This window comes from Gadus morhua, chromosome 7 (assembly GCF_902167405.1).
Source record: "Gadus morhua chromosome 7, gadMor3.0, whole genome shotgun sequence".
Lineage (NCBI taxonomy): Eukaryota > Metazoa > Chordata > Actinopteri > Gadiformes > Gadidae > Gadus > Gadus morhua.
The window spans coordinates 24,502,502-24,520,782 of NC_044054.1; the positions used below are offsets into that span (position 1 = coordinate 24,502,502).

Here is an 18,281-nt window from a genome sequence, read left to right on the forward strand (position 1 = left end):
ACAAGCGTACTTATTGCTATGACGTGCGACAGCTGAGCTGTCGTACTTTGTTTTGGTCTTGAACTAGGTTATACTGGCTAGGAAAGAGAAATATTACGGTGCGCCAGCAGTAGACCTGCCCGACGTGAGTCACAGTACGAATTTTCTCTCCTTCTCAAACTAAGTTACAATTGCATGTTCATCACCCTGATTTTCAAAGTTGCTCGGGGGAGAAACCCCCGAACACCCAGAGTATTGACATTTTCTTTGTTGAGTGCAATTATCATGGCAAGCTGCATATTTATATGCAATTAATCATTTATAAATAATCTCTAAAGATGGAATGTGAAATCTACCTGAATTACGTAAATTATCAACCACATTATTTACTGTCTAAGACGTGAGAGAAACACAAGAAAGTTAAAAGAAAAGTCAGTCAACAAAAGTAGTGCAAAGACACAGTGCCTTAACAGAGCATAATTTACAGTGGTTTAATTTCATATTGATCAATTTCATGTGTATTAGGAGGAAATGACATGACTCGTATAGCCCAAGTAATTAAATATGACGTAAAAAAATTAAATAATATTAAATAATAGATCTTTTTTTATTATCCCATTCTGGAAATATTTAAAGGCCCGGCCATAACAGGTCCACAGACCGGGGGGGGGAATCGCTGATCTAGAGGTCTAGCACACTTGGGAATGAGCTGACAGTGTCGTGGAAATATTAATAACTATAATATACAATTAAACACATTAACCTTGTTTATATAATTACTAGTCAATTTACAAGGAACTATTTAAATTCCTTGGACCTATAGATACCTCCCTTCCTCTCACTGAGAGTTGTTAAGATAGGTTACATTTGCATTCCATGTTGTAACCACTAAGTCTAATACTAAGGCCATGCGATCAACTGAATTCTTCGTTGTGTAGATTCCTTTAACTGTCTTGCAGCCATGTCCACTTGACCCATAGTGTATTGCAATTTAACTGGTTCTCTCCCACCGTGCCTGACTTCAGCCATGGCCAATCCTAAATTAACCCACGATGTGAAAGTTTCCCAATAAGAAACATGTAAAGCCATCTTCTAATGAATGTATGTTTGGTATCTTTGCTGCCTGTATCTTCCCATGATCATACTTTAAAATTTAATCAAATATTTTGATATCCGAAATGTCCAAAAAATAAGAAATTCACAGAGAGCAATTTTTAACAATAATAAGTTTAGTTTTACAAATAGCAAATATCTGGAAAGCGTCTTTAATCTTGCTTAAATTAATCTTGATAAGATTAAAGACGTCGTTGGTTTAGCTCACGGGGTAGAGCAGTTGTCGTCTTGTAACCGAAAGGTTGCTAGTTTGATCCCCAGCTCCTCCTAGCTGGGTGTTGACGAGTCCCTGAGCCAGACACTTAACCCTAACAGCTCCTGACACCTTGCATGGTTGACTCTGCCGTTGGTGTGTATTAACCTATGTAAGTCGCTTTGGATAAAAGCGTCTGCTAAATGCCCCAATTGTAATTGATAAAAACCTTTAATCGTAAAACCCTAAAAGCAGTAATTTCCTTTGCCCCTTGTGCTTGATCATGTGGGGACGAAAACTGCTGGCACGACTGTAACTGATGTTGCACTGGTGACATACGCAGGGCTTCTCCCCGGAGTGAATCCTCATGTGGATCTTCAGACAAGAGCTCCGGCCGAAGGCCATCATGCATTGGTCACACCTTTAGGGCATCTCCCTGGTGTGAATCCTCATGTGGATCTTTAGATCATATCTCCGTCTGAAGCCCTTCATGCATTGGTCACATTTGTAGGGCTTCTCCCTGGAGTGAATACTCATGTGGATCTTCAGGTGGCACCTCTGAGTGAAGCGCTTCATGCATTGGTCACACCTGTAGGGCTTCTCGCTGGTGTGGGTACGCATATGGATGGTCATCTTGGAAGCGTTGGGAAAAACCTTGCCACAGAAGACACAGGGCCGGCCCTTGCGGCCGCCCCGAGGCCCAGTTTGCTCCTCATAGTGGACAAGCCGCTTGCCGCAGTCCAGGCTCTTGGCCACACTGTGGTCCACGGACAGCAAGCTTAGGGCTTCCACTTCGGATGCGGTGAAGAGGGTGTCATGGCTGTCCAGCCCCAGCCGGCCCACCCCTTGTCCACAGACACTCAGGATCCGCAGCTCCCCATTGTGCCTAGACATGTGGGAGGAGCCAGGGGCGTCCGGATGCAGACTATCCGAGGTGGCGCTGCGTTGTGTGCTGCAGTATCTGATGTCATTGCAGTCTTCTGCAGAGAGGAAAAAAAAAAAAAAAATTTATAAACACATTATTTGCACAAAGGGATACAGTATGTACTTTGTACACACTTAACATCAAAGGTTTAGAAGGTGTACTGCAGTCATCAACAAGGCCATCTTCTTCGTTATCAATTATCCAGCTCTCCTTTACACCAGGGGCCTGGGTGGGTGAACTCCAGAGGGGCAGATTCTGGCATTTGCGTGCCCACATACAGCCCCTCAGGGTACAATCCGGAGGGTGTCCGGCTTACAGCGCATGTGTGAAAGGGCTAGTGTAAGTTTATCAGCTTCTCGTTCTCAATTTATTTATTGTTTGAAAATGATAAAACAGCACATGTGGCCTCCGTGTTGATAACCTTCTGGGCTCTAAGGTGTTACCTTCTTTGTAATGCTCTCAGGTTTTACTCCTGTTTTAGCAGGGCCCTGGTCGATTAAAAAGTGGTCCATGCTTTTTAGCGCAAGAAGAATCATGTAAATTCTCAGTGGATCCAGGTTGTTTGCTTGCTATCATGGCTGAAATGGTTATTACTTACCTACAGGGGGCATGCATACACCAATATCCTCTTCCTCCTTGATCAAAATGGTGTCAGGGTTCTCCTGCTTTCCACATTAAGCAGGAAACACACATAACATTCTTGCATTTGCACAGAAAAGTTTTCAATCCTCACTAACGACAAATTGAATCATAAAGGTGTGTGCTTTCTATGGTTGTTTGCTGGAGATGCAACAGAGCAAGCCTCACTTTTGGATGGTAAATAATAAAGGAAATTTTCAACCTGCAAAGCCAGCTCTTTGCGGCAATCCATCCGCTCGCCACAGTCCAGGCTCTTAGCCACGTTGCAGTCCGCAGACAGTGAGTTCAGGGCCTCGACTTCGGAAGATGTGAAGAGGGTGTCATGGCCTTCCATCACCAGTTGCCCCCCCCCCCGCCCGTGGACACTCAGGATCCGCAGCTCCGCGTTTTGACTGAACACGTGGGAGGAGCCAGCGGCGTCCACATGGAGACTCTCCACGGTGACTCCGCTCTGGGTGCTGCGGTCTCCAAAGGCAGGAAAAACAAAGACAGAAAGTAATTAATACTTTCGAATAATAATACTGAACAAATACCAGCGCAAATCTAGCTGAGCACAACATCGCAAGAGAGACAAGTTTTGTATATTGACAATAACAAGAGAAAACGTACCATTCCCTGTAAGCTGATCATCTAACATTTACATTTTTAAAAGTTTTACATTTAATTATGTTGGAGAACGATAATAATACATTTTATCCATACTGCCCTTTTCATCCAAAGATCTCAAAGGGCTACAGGTAAAAAAAAAAAAGGTTAAAAGTAAAAATATCCAATTCTGGGGTAAGGGAAATAACTAAAATAAGCAGTTTTGTTAAAAATAGAAAGGTTTAAAAAATATAAAACGACGACTTGGACCGGTTTTTCGGCATTTGCGAGGGAGAGAATGGGGCGAAGTTTGGAAATATTGTGGTGATAGAAGGAGGTCGTGCAGGTGTTTGATATGGGATTCAAAGGTGAGTTGGGGGTCAATTTTTCACACCAAGAGTTGTGAGTGCTGAGGAGAGAGGGATATCGGAGCCAGAAAAGGTAATGCTGGTTATGGATGATGATTTGGTCTGGTGGGGGGTGCCGACTAGGATGGCTCGGTTATTGAGTTGCTGAGTAGGGGGAAGTTGTGCTCCATTCATACCATTATCTCCACCAGACACGTGGTGAGTTTTGACGGGGACAACGGTGATGATGAGGGTGGGGTTGCAGCTGCAATAGAGCTGTGTGTCGTCGTCGTAGCAGTGGAATGAAAAACAATGGCAGCTGATGACCTGACCAAGGAGGATGAGGGATGGAGAGGATGGGGCCAAGGACTGACCCCTGGGGGAAACCGCAAGCGTGTGTGGGTTTGATTTGGAGTGTCCAAGGGAGATGTATTCTGTCCCGTTTGTGAGGTATGACTGGAACCAACTGATAAACCAGGTCATGAGGCATCCGTCTTGAACCGGTTCTGGCCTCTTGACTGTTTCAATCTTTGAAATGCAACTCCCAAGTTATACTTGTGTTTTATCAGGGCTCTGGTCATGATGCGTTTTCAAAAGAGGACCAGCCTCATAGCGCAGGTAGAATCCGGTCGGCAGCCTAGAATCAAGGCTGCAATATTTATGACTCACCTGCTGTCCTGCATCCACTGATATCCTCTTCAATCTTGATTAAAATTATATCGGGGGTCTCCTGCTTGTCGTAAAGAGGGAAACACGCTAGACATATTCTTGCATTTGCACAGAAAGGTTGTCAACCCCCATTCTAGACACATTGAATCATAAAGGTGTGTTCTTTCTATGTGTATGTTGCGCCTACCTCTGCTGGACTTGTCACAGAGGAAGCCTCACTTTTGGTTGGTGAATGAAAAGGGGAATGTCCAACCGCCTTTTGTTCCATCAGGGGCTTTAGGCCTGATGATGATGAGGAGGAAGAATACATTACATCCAAGCCTATTCAGAGTTCAGGAAATGGGCATATCCAGCCGCAGAGCAGGGGGGTGGCTTTCGGGACTGAAGCCCTGAATCTCACTTCAAAAGCCCCAGATCTTTTTAAAGCTTTGGAATATGACAACCCTGACACCATGTTCCCTAAACATTCAATTAAGCCTCATTACTGGGAAAATAATAGCCAACAACAAAAACCTTCATTCCCTCAGACAATTTCAACACACCACGAAACAAGAAACAAGAAAAATAGAATTCTGCCAACACTAGAAGTCTGCCAACCCAACAATGATCTCCATTCTTGAGTTTTCATTGCCATCTAGTGGAAAGGACATGCAACAGCACGGATAATACTTTGCTACAAAATCATGGGCCTATTGTTGGCAAAGGCCAGTGGGCATACCACTTCTAAAATACAAAAAAGCTAACAAACAAACAAAACAATCCATCTCTGCAATCCTACTTTGATTTCTACTGAAAGTTTGTCTCAACTTTACAAGTCTCAATTTTGCCATTGTCATTCACATTAAAGGACAAATCTGTGGATTTGGGATATGTTTGGTATGATAACGAGTTGGAACCTTCGTTTTGGAGCACAAAAACCGCATATTGGCTGTTTTTAGCCGATTCTATCAAAATGCTATAAACTTGGAATGATAGGAGCATGTGTTATGGTAAAAACTAAATCGCTATTTTAAAACCACTTAAGTGTTTCCCACAGAAATTTTGGAGACTATGGGGGGGGGGGGGGGTGGTATGGAGCGATTGTTGAGAGGGGGGGGGGTGGTATGGAGCGATTGTTGAGAGGGGGGGGGGGGGGGTGGTATGGAGCGATTGTTGAGAGGGGGGGGGGGGGGGTGGTATGGAGCGATTGTTGACGGGGGGGGGGGGGGGTGGTATGGAGCGATTGTTGACGAGGGGGGGGGGGGGTGGTATGGAGCGATTGTTGACGGGGGGGGGGTTGGTATGGAGCGATTGTTGACGGGGGGGGGGGGGGGTGGTATGGAGCGATTGTTGACGGGGGGGGGGGGGGGGGGGGTATGTGGCGATTTTTTTCCCAATGAGAGCGACACGAACTTCGTCTGAGCAAAAAAAAAAAAAAAAAGAAGAAAAAAAAAAATTATAATAATAATAATAATTCATGTGCACGCAGAGACTATGGCGGCCGAAATTAGACTAGTCTCACACATTGACATAGTCTCGTCAATGTATGGGAAACACTGCACTTAAAAGGCTAAAAGTAGCCCGACACTACGGTAGTATTATAAGGGTCCTAACATTTAAAACAAGGCATTGATAACTTTGTAAGTGTACGGATTTTTTATTAAAAAGTTCATTTTATACACACAATACCATCAGTAGATCACCCGTCGACGTCATCTTGTTTAAGACTCGATATGTAGATTGACGAACACAGAGATTGTGACATCCGTCAGCAACATGCAAGCTCTGTGTTCGGCAATCTACTTATCGAGTCTTAAAAACAAGATGGCGTCGACGGGTGAACTACTGATGTTGTGTGTATAAAATATCCTTTCTAATAAACAATCTACAAAGTTATCAATGCCTCGTTGTATATGTTAAGACCCTTGTAATACTACCAAAGAAGTGTTGGGCTACTTCTAGCCTTTTAAGTGGTTTAAAATAGCGATTTAGTTTTTACCATAACAATTGCCCCCATCGTTCCAAGTTTATAGCGTTTTGGTAGAGTCGGCTAAAAACAGCCAACTTAAAAAGGCACCCAGTGCAACTTTATGTAAACATTCAATGAAAAATAAACATTCAATATCTAGTCTTTCACGTAGTAAGTTTCAATAACTCCATACCATTACATATCGACATTCAAGGAGCAAAGATGAGACGTCGCTGTGTGGTGAGAACTGATAGAATATCGTAAACAACAACAATCGCCCGTGGGGAGAAGCCATTTTTCCATTGACTGGAAGCCTGCTTTATTTATTGTAGGTTACAAAAAATAAAGAAAATGGCGGCATTGTTGTTGTTATCGATTTTCTATCAGTTCTCACCACACAACGACGTCTCATCTTTGCTGCTTGAATGTCGGTATGTAATGGTATGGAGTTATTGAAACTTACTACGTGTAAAAAAGACTAGAAATTGAATGTTTATTTTTAAGCCTTGAAAGTTGCACTGGGTGCCTTTAGAATGCGTCTATGCGCGCTTTTTTGCTCCAAAACGAACATTCCAACTCGTTATCATATTAAACATATCCCAGATCCATTTTACACCGGATTTGTCCTTTAATATCTCTAGAAGTCAATAGTTAAGTGGTAATTGTTTCTTTCCATTAAATAGTATTGTCTTGATCAGGCCCTGCAACTGAAAATGTAGGCTGTGATTAGAAGGGATTTAGGATTTGCCAATGTCCCGCAGGTCACCCTAAAATGGACTAGAATGCAGGAAATCGCATCTTATAAATTACATTTTTTGGGGGGCCGACCCCACCTCAGGGCTAAGCCCCGGATGCACACAAAGTCTGGCTTCGCCCCTGGGCATATCATCAAATTATACAAACCCATTCATAACATACTCATTATTAATTCTTAATTATGAATCATGATTATTATAACTATTTCCTTTCACTACAAATGTAACAATTAATATATCCCGCTGAACTGTCCTGTTTTCCACCCATGAACTCCACTCACCATTTCCCAGTGATGTAGTCCGTGGTTTGCAGAGGTTGGCTCGAGCCAAGGCAAAACGACTTGGCGCACGCGATGCATTCGATCTTGTTTGAAGCCGCAAAGAAAACAGCTCACTCCTCATAACTTTCATCCTCGTTCTCAGCGTTTCGTTTTCTTCACGGCTCTGAGTTATTTGTAACTGAAGAGTAGCCGACCCTTCCGAGAACAGTTGGCTAATTTCAGATACAGCCGCTTTCGCAAGCACGTCCATTATGGACGAAAGCTGTTCTTCCAAAGTTGAGCCACACGGTGACATGTTTATTGACATATTTTACTCGAATACCGGCGAGAGGATACAGTTACTGACATCAAAATGAACCCTGTGATGTTGATTTATCGCAGACGGCTTGCGCCCAAAGGCCTCTTCCGGTATAATACCGTAACTACTGGAAAACAACATCGATGCGCAAATGGGAGTACGTATACCCCTGGGGGTACTTTGGATTACTGCAGGGGGTACAATTAACAGCTAACTATCAGATTATTTTACCCTGAGCAAGTTGGTGGTGGTTGCAATGTCAATCTGAAAACAAGAAGAAAGGAAAATATGTGAAAAAGAATCCACATCGTCGTCAGTTTCAGGAAGAATATATTTAAATAGATCTCACCTCTACATGCTCTCATCCTCCCATGTCGCTGTGGTTCTTTTGTGGGGAGAATTTAGCCAACAGCTTAATGAAGCACAGGCAAATGTTTTCACTAAATTGTGAGTATTTGCACCCTGTTATCGTTAATGTTTACACTGCCAAATTGAGCTTAAGTCAGTGTAGTGGTATATCAATTATACATATTATAATTAAACATATTAACCTTGTTTATATAATTAGTCAATTTTTAAGGAACTGTATAAATTCCTTGGACTTAAAGATACCTGCCTTCCTCTCCCTGAGATGTTCAGATAGTTAACAATTGCATTCCCACTCTAGCCACAAAGTCTAATACTAAGGCCATGCCAATCAACTGACTTCATCATTGTGTAGATTCCTTTAACTGTCTTGCAGCCATGTCCACTTCACCCATAGTGTATTTCATTTTAACTGGTCCCTCCCACCATGGCCAATCCTAAATTCTCCGCGATGGTCAAGCCCCCCTCACCATTGTTTCCTTTGTATTAACCCACGATGTGAAAGTTTCCCAATAAGAAGCATGGGAAGTCATTGTCTCATTGAATGTATGCTTGGTAACTTTGCTGCCTATACCTTCCCATGATCATGCTTTCAAATTTAATTAAATATCTTGCTATCCTAAGATTCCTAAAAATAAGTAGTTCATCACAGAGGCATCAATTATTAACAAAAAAAACAAATATATATTTTATATACAAATATCAAAAGGTTTGAAAGCGTCTTTAATCGTGATTAAAAACCTTAACGCAGTAATTTCCTCACATACAGGATTAAAGTGTCAAAGCACCCCTTTGCCCTTGTGCTGCTTGGACATGTGGCGACGCAAACTGCTGGCGCGACTGTAGCTGACATTGCACTGGTGACACACGCTGGGCTTCTCCCCGGAGTGAATCCTCTTGTGGATCTTCAGGCTACAGCTATGACTGAAGCCCTTCGTGCATTGGTCACACCTGTAAGGCTTCTCCCCTGAGTGAATACTCATGTGGGACTTCAGGTCGTAGCTCCGTCTGAAGCCCTTCATGCATTGGTCACACCTGTAGGGCTTCTCCCCAGAATGAATCCTCATGTGGATCTTCAGGCTAAAACCCGAACTGTAGACCTTCATGCATTCGTCACACCTGTAGGACTTCTTCCTGGATCGAGGTGGACCGAACTTGTGACTGGACATGTGGGAAGAGCCAGGGGCGTCCGGATGCAGACTATCCGAGGTGGCGCCTTGCTGTGTGCTAATGTCATTGCAGTCTGCTGCAGAGAGGAAAACAAAGACAGAGAGTTAGGAATTGTATTAATTCATTATTACTTTGTCCACACTTACCATCGAGGGTTTAGATTGTGTACTGCAATCAACCACACGCCCACTCACTCGTTATAAATTCCCTGGCTCTCCTTTACACTAGGGGCCTGGGTGGGTAAACTCCAGAGGGACAGATTCTGGCAGTTTAGTTCCCACATACTGCCCCTCAGGGTGTAATCCGGAGGATGTCTGGCTTAAAGTGCATGTGTGAGAGGCTAGCTGTACATTTATCAGCTAACATTTATACGTTTTCAATTCATTTATTATTTGAAAATGATAAAACCCCACATGTGGCATCCGTCTTAATAACCTATTGGGCACTGAGGAGTTTTTCATTTTTTAAATGCTCTCAAGGTTTACTCATGTTTTAGCAGGGCTCTGGTCGTTTCAAAAGAGGTCCAGGCTTACAGCACAGGAAGAATCGAGTAAATTCTCAGTGGATCCAGGTCCTTTGCGTGCTTGCATGGCTGCAATGGTTATAACTTACCTACAGGAGGGATGCATCCACCAATACCCACTTCTTCCTTGATCAAAATGTTGTCTGGGGTCTCCTGCTTTCCACATTAAGAGGGAAAACACACACACAACATATTCTTGCATTTGCACAGAAAGTTGTCAATCCCCATGGAAAATTTAATCATAAAGGTGTTTGCTCTCTATGGTATGTGCTGGAGTTGGAACAGAGTATGCCTCACTTTTGGATGGTAAATGAGTAGGGGAATTTTCAACCTGAACAGCCAGCTCCTTGCGGCAATCCAACCACGCGCCACAGTCCAGGCTCTTGGCCACGCTGTTATGTGCAGACAGAGAGTTCAGGGCCTCCAGTTCGGATGCGGTGAAAAGGGTGTCATGGCCTTCCACCACTAGTTGCCCCCCTCCTTGTCGGTGGACACTCAGGATCCGCAGCTCCGTGTTTTGACTGGACACATGGGAGGAGCCAGGGGCATCCACATGCAGACTCTCCAAGGTGGCTCCGCTCTGCGAGATGCGGTCTCCAAAGGCATCGCAGTCTTCTGAATAAAGAAGACGGTCATTATTTGAACAAAACTGTACTTTGTAGAAGCCTACGGTACTATTTAAAAATAGAATATGTAACGTTGACAGACTTCAGGTTTAAGAGTACATCAGACACAAATTCAGTTTCGAAGAGACACGTCTTCTCCAGCCCCCTCCTCCATAGACATGAAGCTCAAGCGGGTGTCCAGTTCAAAGACAATGAACGAACACCAGTGCAAAATGAGCTGAGCACAAAATTACATAAGACAAGAGACAACATGCCATTCCCTGTAAGCTGATCATCGAACATATAAACGTTTTGAATTTACATACGTTTGAGAATGAAAAACCAGGTCATGTGGCCTGACCTCCGTCTTGAACCCCTTCTGTCCTCTTGACTGTTTCCAACTTTGAAATGTAACTCTCAAGTTTTACTTGTGTTTTATCAGGGCCTTTTGGTGCAGGTAGAATCAAGTATGCAGCCTAGACTCTGCTGCAATACGTATGACTCACCTGCTGGCCTGCATCCACTGATATCCTCTTCAATCTTGATTAAAATTATTCCGGGGGTCTCCTGCTTGTCGTAAAGAGGGAAACACACACAAGACATCTTCTTGCATTTGCACGGAAAAGTTGTCAACCCCCATTCTAGACACATTGAATCATAAAGGTGTGTTCTTTCTATGTGTGTGTTGTGCCTACCTCTGCTGGACTTGTAACTGACAAAGCCTCACTTTTGGATGGTGAATGAAAAGGGGGATGTACAACCGCCTTGTGGTCCATCAGGGGCTTTGGGCCTGATGATGATGATGATGATGAATACATTCTTGATCAAGACAATTCAGAATTCATGAAATGGGCACATCGTCAAATTATATTAGGCATGTGTTGTGAAATAACCTGCTTCTCCGATATAAATCTTTAGCAAAAGTTCATAATGAATCATGATTATTATTATACACATTTCATTTTAATACAAATTTAACAATTAATAGTACCCCCCGAACTGTCCGGTTTCCACCCATTATTCGGAACACAACTCACCATTTTCCAATGATTTAGTCCGTAGTTTGTTGATGTTGGCTCGGGCCAGGGCAAAACCACTTTCCGCACGCGATGCATTCGATCTTGTTTGAAGCCGCAAAGAAAACAGCTCACTCCTCATCACCTTCATCCTCATCCTCAGCAATTCGTTTTCTTTGCGGCTCTGAGTTACTTCTAAGCGAAGAGAAGCCGACCCCTCCGAGAACAGTTGGCTAATTTCAGATACAGCCGATTTCGCAAGTACGTCCATTATGGACGACAGCTGTTCTTCCATAGTTGAGCCGCATGGTGACATGTTTATTAACCTATTATACCTCACTACCGGCGAGAGGTAAGTTACTGATATCAAACGGAACCCCGTGATGCCAGTTTATCCTAGAACGGCAGGCGCCCAATGGCCTCTTCCTGTATATTACCGTAATTACTGAAAAGAAAAACGATGACCAAATGAGAGTACGCGTACCCACAGAGTACTGAGGGGGTAATCCTAAGAAAATTCGGAGAAATTAGAACAGGCCCATTTTTTCACTAAATTGTGAGTATTTGTAGCCTGTTAATGCTCATGTTTACCCTGCCAAATAGAACGCCCATGCATTATTTATGGTCATTAAAAAAAAAATATCCCAAAAATATTTAGTGCTTGTGAAGGGGGAACTCAGCCGAAAAATATCTTAGAAGGGTTACACTTTTAGAAAAGGTTTGAGAAGCACTTAGCTAGACGATTGAGGTGGATCAGGAGGGGACCAAGAACCATTCAGGGGGGGCATGGGAAATCAAAAAATGCTATCATATACATATAGGCCCATATATAGATGTATACAAGCATATCAATGTAAGCATTGCTCAGATGAGTTGTTATCACTTTAATAGAGCTATTCATTAATTTAACAATTTAAAGATGAATAAGCCTGCTTTTAGAAAAACCATAGCACACTTATTGCTTTAACGTGCGACAGCTGAGCTGCCGTACATTGATTTGTTTTTGTCGTAAACTAGGTTCTACTGGCTAGGAAAGAGACAAATTAAGGTGCGCCAGACAGAACAGCGCCTCCACGAGTCCCACCGAGGCAATGACCCCCTCATGTGTGAGAGGTTATTCTTTATGCAGTGAGTATTGACATTTTCCGTTGATTGCAATTGCATGGCAAGCTGCATATTTATATGCTATTAATATTTTTCTAAATAATCTCTAAAGATGGAATGTGGAATATACCTGAATTATCTAAATAATCAACCACATTATTCTAAGTGTCTGGGAAGATGGAGGAGTCTATGCTCTTAAAGTGTGTGTGTGTGTGTGTGTGTGTGTGTGTGTGTGTGTGTGTGTGTGTGTGTGTGTGTTGTCCAGGGTCAAGTTACCACAGTCCACAGGTGACAGCCATGCCGCAAATTGTAGGGCGGGGGGGGGGCTGTTGTACTCATCCTGACCAATTTTATGGTAATGAGGGCATTCAATTCTTCTGAAGATATGTTTGGAGGCTGGAACCCAACCAGGAGTAATGGAAATGGTGGGTGATCTAGGGGTCTAGCATACTTTGGAATGAGCTGAAGAAAGTGTTGTGTGAATATTAATAATAACTATAATATATAATTAAACATTATATCAACCTTGTTTATATAATTACTAGTCAATTTACAAGGAACTGTTTAAATTCCTTGGACCTAAAGATATCTCCCTTCCTCTGTAGCCACGAAGTCTAATACTAAGACCATGCCAAACAACTGAATTCTTCGTTGTGTAGATTCCTTTATCCGTCTTGCCACAATGTCCACCTCACCTATAATTTATTGCGATTTAACTTGGTCCCTCCCAACGTGGCAGATCCTAAATTCTCCACGATTGTCACTCCCCCTAACTTTTGTTTTATTTGTATTAATCCACAATGTGAAAGTTTCCCAATAAGAAACATGTAAACCCATCGTCTCATTGAATGTTTGCTTGTTAATTTTAATGCCTGTATCTTCCCATGATCATGCTTTAAAGTGTCCAAAGAATTGTTATTGATGTCTGTGTGAAGAATTTCTTAACAATAAAGCCGAAATATATATATTTATTTTAGAAATATCCGAAAGCGTCTTTAAATCGTGATAAAACCTTAAAGTAGTAATTTGAACATATACAGGATAAAGGTGTCAATCAAAGCGTCCCGTTGACCCGTGTCAACTCACCCCAATGCCCGTGTGCATTGATCATGTGCTCACGCAAATGTCTTGGATCGCTGAAGCTGGCCTTGCACTGGAGACACACGCAGGGCTTCTCCCCAGAGTGAATCCTCATGTGGATCTTCAGGTGGTAACTCTGACTGAAGCGCTTCATGCATTGTTCACACCTGTAGGGCTTCTCCCTGGAGTGAATCCTCATGTGGATCTTCAGGTTGTAGCTTTGACTGAAGCGCTTCATGCATTGCTCACACTTGTAAGGCCTCTCCCCAGAGTGAATCCTCATGTGGATCTTCAGGTCGTAGCTCCGTTTGAAGCCCTTCATGCATTGGTCACACCTGTAGGGCTTCTCCAGGGAGTGAACTCGACTGAACTTGTGACTGGACATGTGGGAAGAGCCAGGGGCGTCCGGATGCATACTATCCGAGGTGGCGCCAGGCTGTGTGCTGCAGTCTCTAATGTCAATGCAGTCTTCTGCAGAGAGGAAAACAAAGAGAGAAAGTAATTGTATCAATTCATTATTACTTTGTACATACTAAACATCAAGGGTTTAGAATGTATACTGCGTCGTTATAAATTCTCCGGCTCTCCTTTACACTAGGGGCCTGGGTGGGTAAACTCCAGAGGGGCAGATTCTGGAAGTTAGGTTGCCACATACTGCCCCTCAGGGTGTAATCCGGAGGATGCCTGGCTTAAAGTGCACGTGTGAGAGGTTGTTCAGCTAACAATTATACGTTTTCAATTCATTTATTATTTGAAAATGATAAAACAGCACATGTGGCATCCGTCTTGATAAACCTATTTGGCTCTTAGGTGTTTCCATCTTTGAAATGCTCAAGTTTTACTCGTGTTTTAGCAGGGCTCTGGTCGTTTCAAAAGAGCTCAAGGCATTTTTGCGCAGGAAGAATTGAGTACATTCTCAGTCGTTTCCAGGTTGTTACTTGCTTGCATGGCTGCAATGATTATTACTTACCTACAGGTGGGATGCTTCCACCAATATCCTCTTCCACCTTGATCAAAATGTTGTCTGGGGTCTCCTTCTTTCCACATTAAGAGGGAAAACACACACACAACATATTCTTGCATTTGCATAGAAAAATGTTCAATACCCACGACAAATTGAATCGTAAAGGTGTATGCTCTCTATGGCATGTGCTGGAGTTGTAACAGAGTAAGCCTCACTTTTGGATGGTAAATGAGAAAGGATATTTTCAACCTGCACAGCCAGCTCCTTGCGGCAATCCAACCGCTCGCCACAGTCCAGGCTCTTGGCCACGCTGCAGTCTGCAGACAGCGAGTTTAGGGCCTCCAATTCGGACACGTTGAACAGGGTTTCATGGCCTTCCACGGCCAGTCCGTGGACACTCAGGATCCTCAGCTCCGCGTTTTGACAGGACACGTGGGAGGAGCCGGGGGCGACCACATGTAGAAACTCAGAGGCCGCTGCGCTCTGCATGCTTCGGCCTCCAAAGGCATTGTTGTCTTCTGCAAAGAGGAAAAACCAAGACAGAAAGTAATTATTTGCACAAAACTGTACTTTGTACAAGTCAACCAAACTATAGAAAAATACAATATGCAACATTGACACAGAGGGTTTAAAATATGTACTGCAGACACAAATTCACAGTTTCGGAGGGAGACGTCTCCTCCAGCCCCCTCCTCCCTAGACTTGAAGGTCAAGCGGGTGTCCTGGTCGAGGACACTGAACGGACACCAGCGCAAAATGAGCACAACATTACACGTGAGACAATAATTGTATTTGGACAATAAGAGACAACGTGCCATTCCCTTTAAGCTGATCATCTAACATATATACGTTTTGAATTTATTTACGTTTGAGAATGATAAACCAGGTCATGTGGCCTGACCTCCGTCTTGAACCCCTTCTGGCCTCTTGTCTGTTTCCATTTTTGAAATACAACTCGCAAGTTTCACTTCCGTTTTATCAGGGCTCTGATCATGATGCGTTTTCAAAAAAGAAGAGCAGCCTTTTAGCGCAGTTAGAATCTAGTAGATAGCCTAGACTCTAAGCTGCATCTATGCATGTATCACCTGCTGGCCTGCATCCACTGATATCTTCTTCAATCTTGATTAAAATTATTCCGGGGGTCTCCTACTTGTCGTAAAGAGGGAAACAAACACAAGACATGTTCTTGCATTAGCACAGAAAGGTTATAAGCCACCATTCTAGACACATTGAATCATAAAGGTGTGTTCATTCTGTGTGTATGTTGTGCCTACCTCTGCTGGACTTGTAACTGACGACTCCACACTTTTGGATGGTGAATGAAAAGGGGAATGTCCAACCGCCTTGTGGTATATCAGGGGCTTCAGGCCTGATGATGATGATTCTGATGAGGAAGAATACATTACATCCAAGCCCATTCAGAGTTCAGGAAATGGCAATATCGTCAATATCGACTATTTCCTTTTACTACAAATCTAACAATTAATAGCATCCCCTAAACACTTGGACACTCCTGTTTTCAACCCATTTGTCGGAACTCAACTCACCATTTCCCTGTGATGTAGTCCGTGGTTTGCCGATGTTGTCTCGAGCCAGGGCAAAACGACTTGCTTCACCCGATGCTTTCGATCTTGTCTGAAGTCGCAAAGAAAACAGCTCACTCCTCATCTCCTTCATTCTCGTCCTCAGCGCTTCGTTTTCTTCGCGGCTCCGAGTTATTTGTAACTGAAGAGTAGCCGACCCTTCCGAGAACAGTTGGCTAATTTCAGATACAGCCGCTTTCGCAAGCACGTCCATTATGGACGAAAGCTGTTCTTCCATAGTTGAGCCGCACGGTGACATGTTTATTAACATATTTTACTCGACTACCGGCGAGAGGTAACAGTTACTGATAACAAAATAAACTCTGTGATGTCGATTTACCCCAGAACGGCATGCGCCCATTGGCCTCTTCCGGTATATTACTGTAACGACTGGCAAAAAAAATCAAAGAGGAAGTGGGAGTAGGCCTACCCGTTATTCTTTTTGTGGGGAGAATTTAACAGTTTAATGAAACACAGGCCCATGTTTTACACTAAATCGTGAGCATTCAAACACACATGCATTATTAATGTTCAAAAGATAAAAAATAAAAATTTGCAAAAGTTACAACAATAAAAGTAAAACAATTTTTTTCCATTTTTTTGAGATCCTTATTCAAATTGAAAAGCTAAAATTTCCCCGTGATTGTAATGCACGTCCCCGTGATTGTAACGCAACACACGGAGCGTGGCCCCGTGTGTTGCGTCAAATTACATTTCATTATTCATTGTGTGGAAGGCTACTCTACATAACCATTACATACATAACGTCTCGGTGACGGTGTCGGAAGCGATTACACCAACACAAACACACCGCTACCTAGACAAACCCAAACCCATTAACCCCACTCAATGTCTCTGCGGCAAAGGACCTATAGGAGGTTGCCAAAGGTCCGACTGTCGGTAATCTAAACCCCCCAGGATCCCTTACTGAACATTGCGACCACGCCCACGGTCGCTAAAATATATATCTTAGGATATCAATATGTGAGCACCGCTAAGATGTGTTATTATCACCCTATCAGAGCACTTCATTAATTCAATAATATAAAGATGAATAAGAATGCTTTTACAACAAACCATAGGCCATTTATGATATCACGACTTTATTGTCCTTTCTTTATTTTTTCCCCTAAACTAGGTCCCACTGGCTAGGAAAGAGACACATACAGGTGTGCGCCAGACAGAACAGCGCGTCCCCGAGTGCCATCGAGGCAATGGACCCCCTCATGTGTGAGAGGTTTCTTCTTTATGCAGTCGCTCTTTTTCACTAAATTGTGAGTATTTGCAGCCTGTTAATGTCCATACACTCTTGCCAAATAGAAGGCACATGCATTATTTATGTTCATTAAAAAAAGAGACCTTCCAAAAATGTGCTTGTGAAGGGGGTACTCAGCTGAAAACATATCTTAGAAGGGTTACACTTTTAGAAAAAGTTTAAGAGACACTGAGCTAGACTATTGAGGTGGAACAGGAGAGGACCAAGAACCAGTCAGGGGGGGCATGGGAAATCAGACAATTCTATCATATATATATATATATATATATATATATATATATATATATATGACAACATATAGATGCAAGCATATCAATGTACGCACTGATCAGATGAGTTATTATCACCTTAATAGACAACTTTGTTTTTGTCGTAAACTAGGTTCTACTGGCTAGGAAAGACCCATTAAGGTGCGCAAGACAGAACAGCGCCTCCCGAGTGCCACCGAGGCAATGACCCCCCTCATGTGTGACGAGGTTATTCTTTATGCAGCCAGTGAGTATTGACATTTTCTGTTGAGTGCAATTATCATGGTAAGCTGCAAATTTATATGAAATTAATAGTTTTCTAAAAGGTGGAATGTGGAAGCTACCTGAATAATCTAAATGATCAACGTCTGTGCGCAGTTTCATATATGTCTCGGGTCGCTGAAGCTGGCCTTGCACATGAGACACACGCAGGGCTTCTCCCCGGAGTGAATCCTCATGTGAATCTTCAGGTCGTAGCTCTGTCTGAATTCCTCCATGCATTGGTCACACCTGTAGGGCAGTCCTATTCAACTAGCGGCCCGTGGGCCAAATGCAGCCCCTCTTAATTTTTTTCTGGCCCGCAAGAGGTTGCATGCAAAAAATAAATGTAATAA

The 18,281-nt window shown here is 43.1% G+C and overlaps 3 protein-coding genes and 1 long non-coding RNA gene across 19 annotated transcripts; 1 reads left to right on the forward strand and 3 right to left on the reverse strand.

Annotated features, from left to right (window-relative positions):
- Nucleotides 1-430: 430 nt before the first annotated feature.
- On the reverse strand, nucleotides 431-7,855 carry LOC115546544 (zinc finger protein 239). Of its 9 annotated transcripts, none has more exons than XM_030360112.1 (6): nucleotides 7,435-7,855; nucleotides 4,638-4,732; nucleotides 4,451-4,511; nucleotides 3,052-3,307; nucleotides 2,809-2,875; nucleotides 431-2,265 (listed from the first exon to the last, which is right to left on the reverse strand). In XM_030360112.1, exons 3-6 carry the CDS (start codon nucleotides 4,462-4,464, stop codon nucleotides 1,709-1,711), a joined length of 894 nt encoding a protein of 297 aa, XP_030215972.1. In that variant the 5' UTR covers nucleotides 4,465-4,511; nucleotides 4,638-4,732; nucleotides 7,435-7,855; the 3' UTR covers nucleotides 431-1,708. The 9 variants fall into 9 exon arrangements, with proteins under 9 accessions (XP_030215972.1, XP_030215969.1, XP_030215967.1 ...); XM_030360109.1 differs by having other exon boundaries at nucleotides 3,052-3,314; XM_030360107.1 differs by having other exon boundaries at nucleotides 3,052-3,323.
- Nucleotides 7,856-8,802: 947 nt separating this feature from the next.
- Nucleotides 8,803-12,812, reverse strand: LOC115546548 (zinc finger protein 271). Of its 7 annotated transcripts, none has more exons than XM_030360122.1 (6): nucleotides 11,434-12,761; nucleotides 11,092-11,186; nucleotides 10,903-10,966; nucleotides 10,123-10,403; nucleotides 9,881-9,944; nucleotides 8,803-9,344 (listed from the first exon to the last, which is right to left on the reverse strand). In XM_030360122.1, exons 1-6 carry the CDS (start codon nucleotides 11,726-11,728, stop codon nucleotides 8,878-8,880), a joined length of 1,266 nt encoding a protein of 421 aa, XP_030215982.1. In that variant the 5' UTR covers nucleotides 11,729-12,761; the 3' UTR covers nucleotides 8,803-8,877. The 7 variants fall into 7 exon arrangements, with proteins under 7 accessions (XP_030215982.1, XP_030215983.1, XP_030215980.1 ...); XM_030360123.1 differs by having other exon boundaries at nucleotides 10,903-10,963; nucleotides 11,434-12,759; XM_030360120.1 differs by having other exon boundaries at nucleotides 10,123-10,406; nucleotides 11,434-12,758.
- LOC115546560 (uncharacterized) lies at nucleotides 11,882-13,416 on the forward strand. Its single transcript, XR_003977243.1, has 3 exons — nucleotides 11,882-11,968; nucleotides 12,430-12,540; nucleotides 12,782-13,416. It is a non-coding gene; the product is annotated as an uncharacterized LOC115546560 (long non-coding RNA).
- A 50-nt stretch (nucleotides 13,417-13,466) lies between these two features.
- LOC115546547 (zinc finger protein 28) lies at nucleotides 13,467-16,544 on the reverse strand. 2 transcript variants are annotated; one of them, XM_030360119.1, is made up of 6 exons: nucleotides 16,108-16,544; nucleotides 15,835-15,944; nucleotides 15,646-15,706; nucleotides 14,810-15,078; nucleotides 14,567-14,630; nucleotides 13,467-14,067 (listed from the first exon to the last, which is right to left on the reverse strand). In XM_030360119.1, exons 1-6 carry the CDS (start codon nucleotides 16,412-16,414, stop codon nucleotides 13,571-13,573), a joined length of 1,308 nt encoding a protein of 435 aa, XP_030215979.1. In that variant the 5' UTR covers nucleotides 16,415-16,544; the 3' UTR covers nucleotides 13,467-13,570. The 2 variants fall into 2 exon arrangements, with proteins under 2 accessions (XP_030215979.1, XP_030215978.1); XM_030360118.1 differs by having other exon boundaries at nucleotides 14,567-14,633.
- Nucleotides 16,545-18,281: the final 1,737 nt, after the last annotated feature.

Bases quoted from the DNA above. Each gene is read 5' to 3' on its own strand.
- LOC115546548 (XM_030360120.1), bottom strand. From the start codon at position 11,728: ATGTCACCATGCGGCTCAACTATGGAAGAACAGCTGTCGTCCATAATG. The intron at 11,187-11,433 runs GTGAGTTGTGTT...CATCATCATCAG, and splicing joins GACTAAATCATTGGAAAATG to GCCCAAAGCCCCTGATGGAC. The intron at 10,967-11,091 runs GTAGGCACAACA...CTTTACGACAAG, and splicing joins CAGTTACAAGTCCAGCAGAG to CAGGAGACCCCCGGAATAAT.
- LOC115546547 (XM_030360118.1), bottom strand. From the start codon at position 16,414: ATGTTAATAAACATGTCACCGTGCGGCTCAACTATGGAAGAACAGCTT. The intron at 15,945-16,107 runs GTGAGTTGAGTT...CTTCCTCATCAG, and splicing joins GACTACATCACAGGGAAATG to AATCATCATCATCAGGCCTG. The intron at 14,068-14,566 runs GTAAGTAATAAT...TCCTCTCTGCAG, and splicing joins TGGAAGCATCCCACCTGTAG to AAGACTGCATTGACATTAGA.
- LOC115546544 (XM_030360106.1), bottom strand. From the start codon at position 7,741: ATGTCAATAAACATGTCACCGTGTGGCTCAACTTTGGAAGAACAGCTT. The intron at 4,733-7,434 runs GTGAGTGGAGTT...CATCATCATCAG, and splicing joins GACTACATCACTGGGAAATG to GCCTAAAGCCCCTGATGGAA. The intron at 2,266-2,808 runs GTAAGTAATAAC...TCCTCTCTGCAG, and splicing joins TGTATGCATGCCCCCTGTAG to AAGACTGCAATGACATCAGA.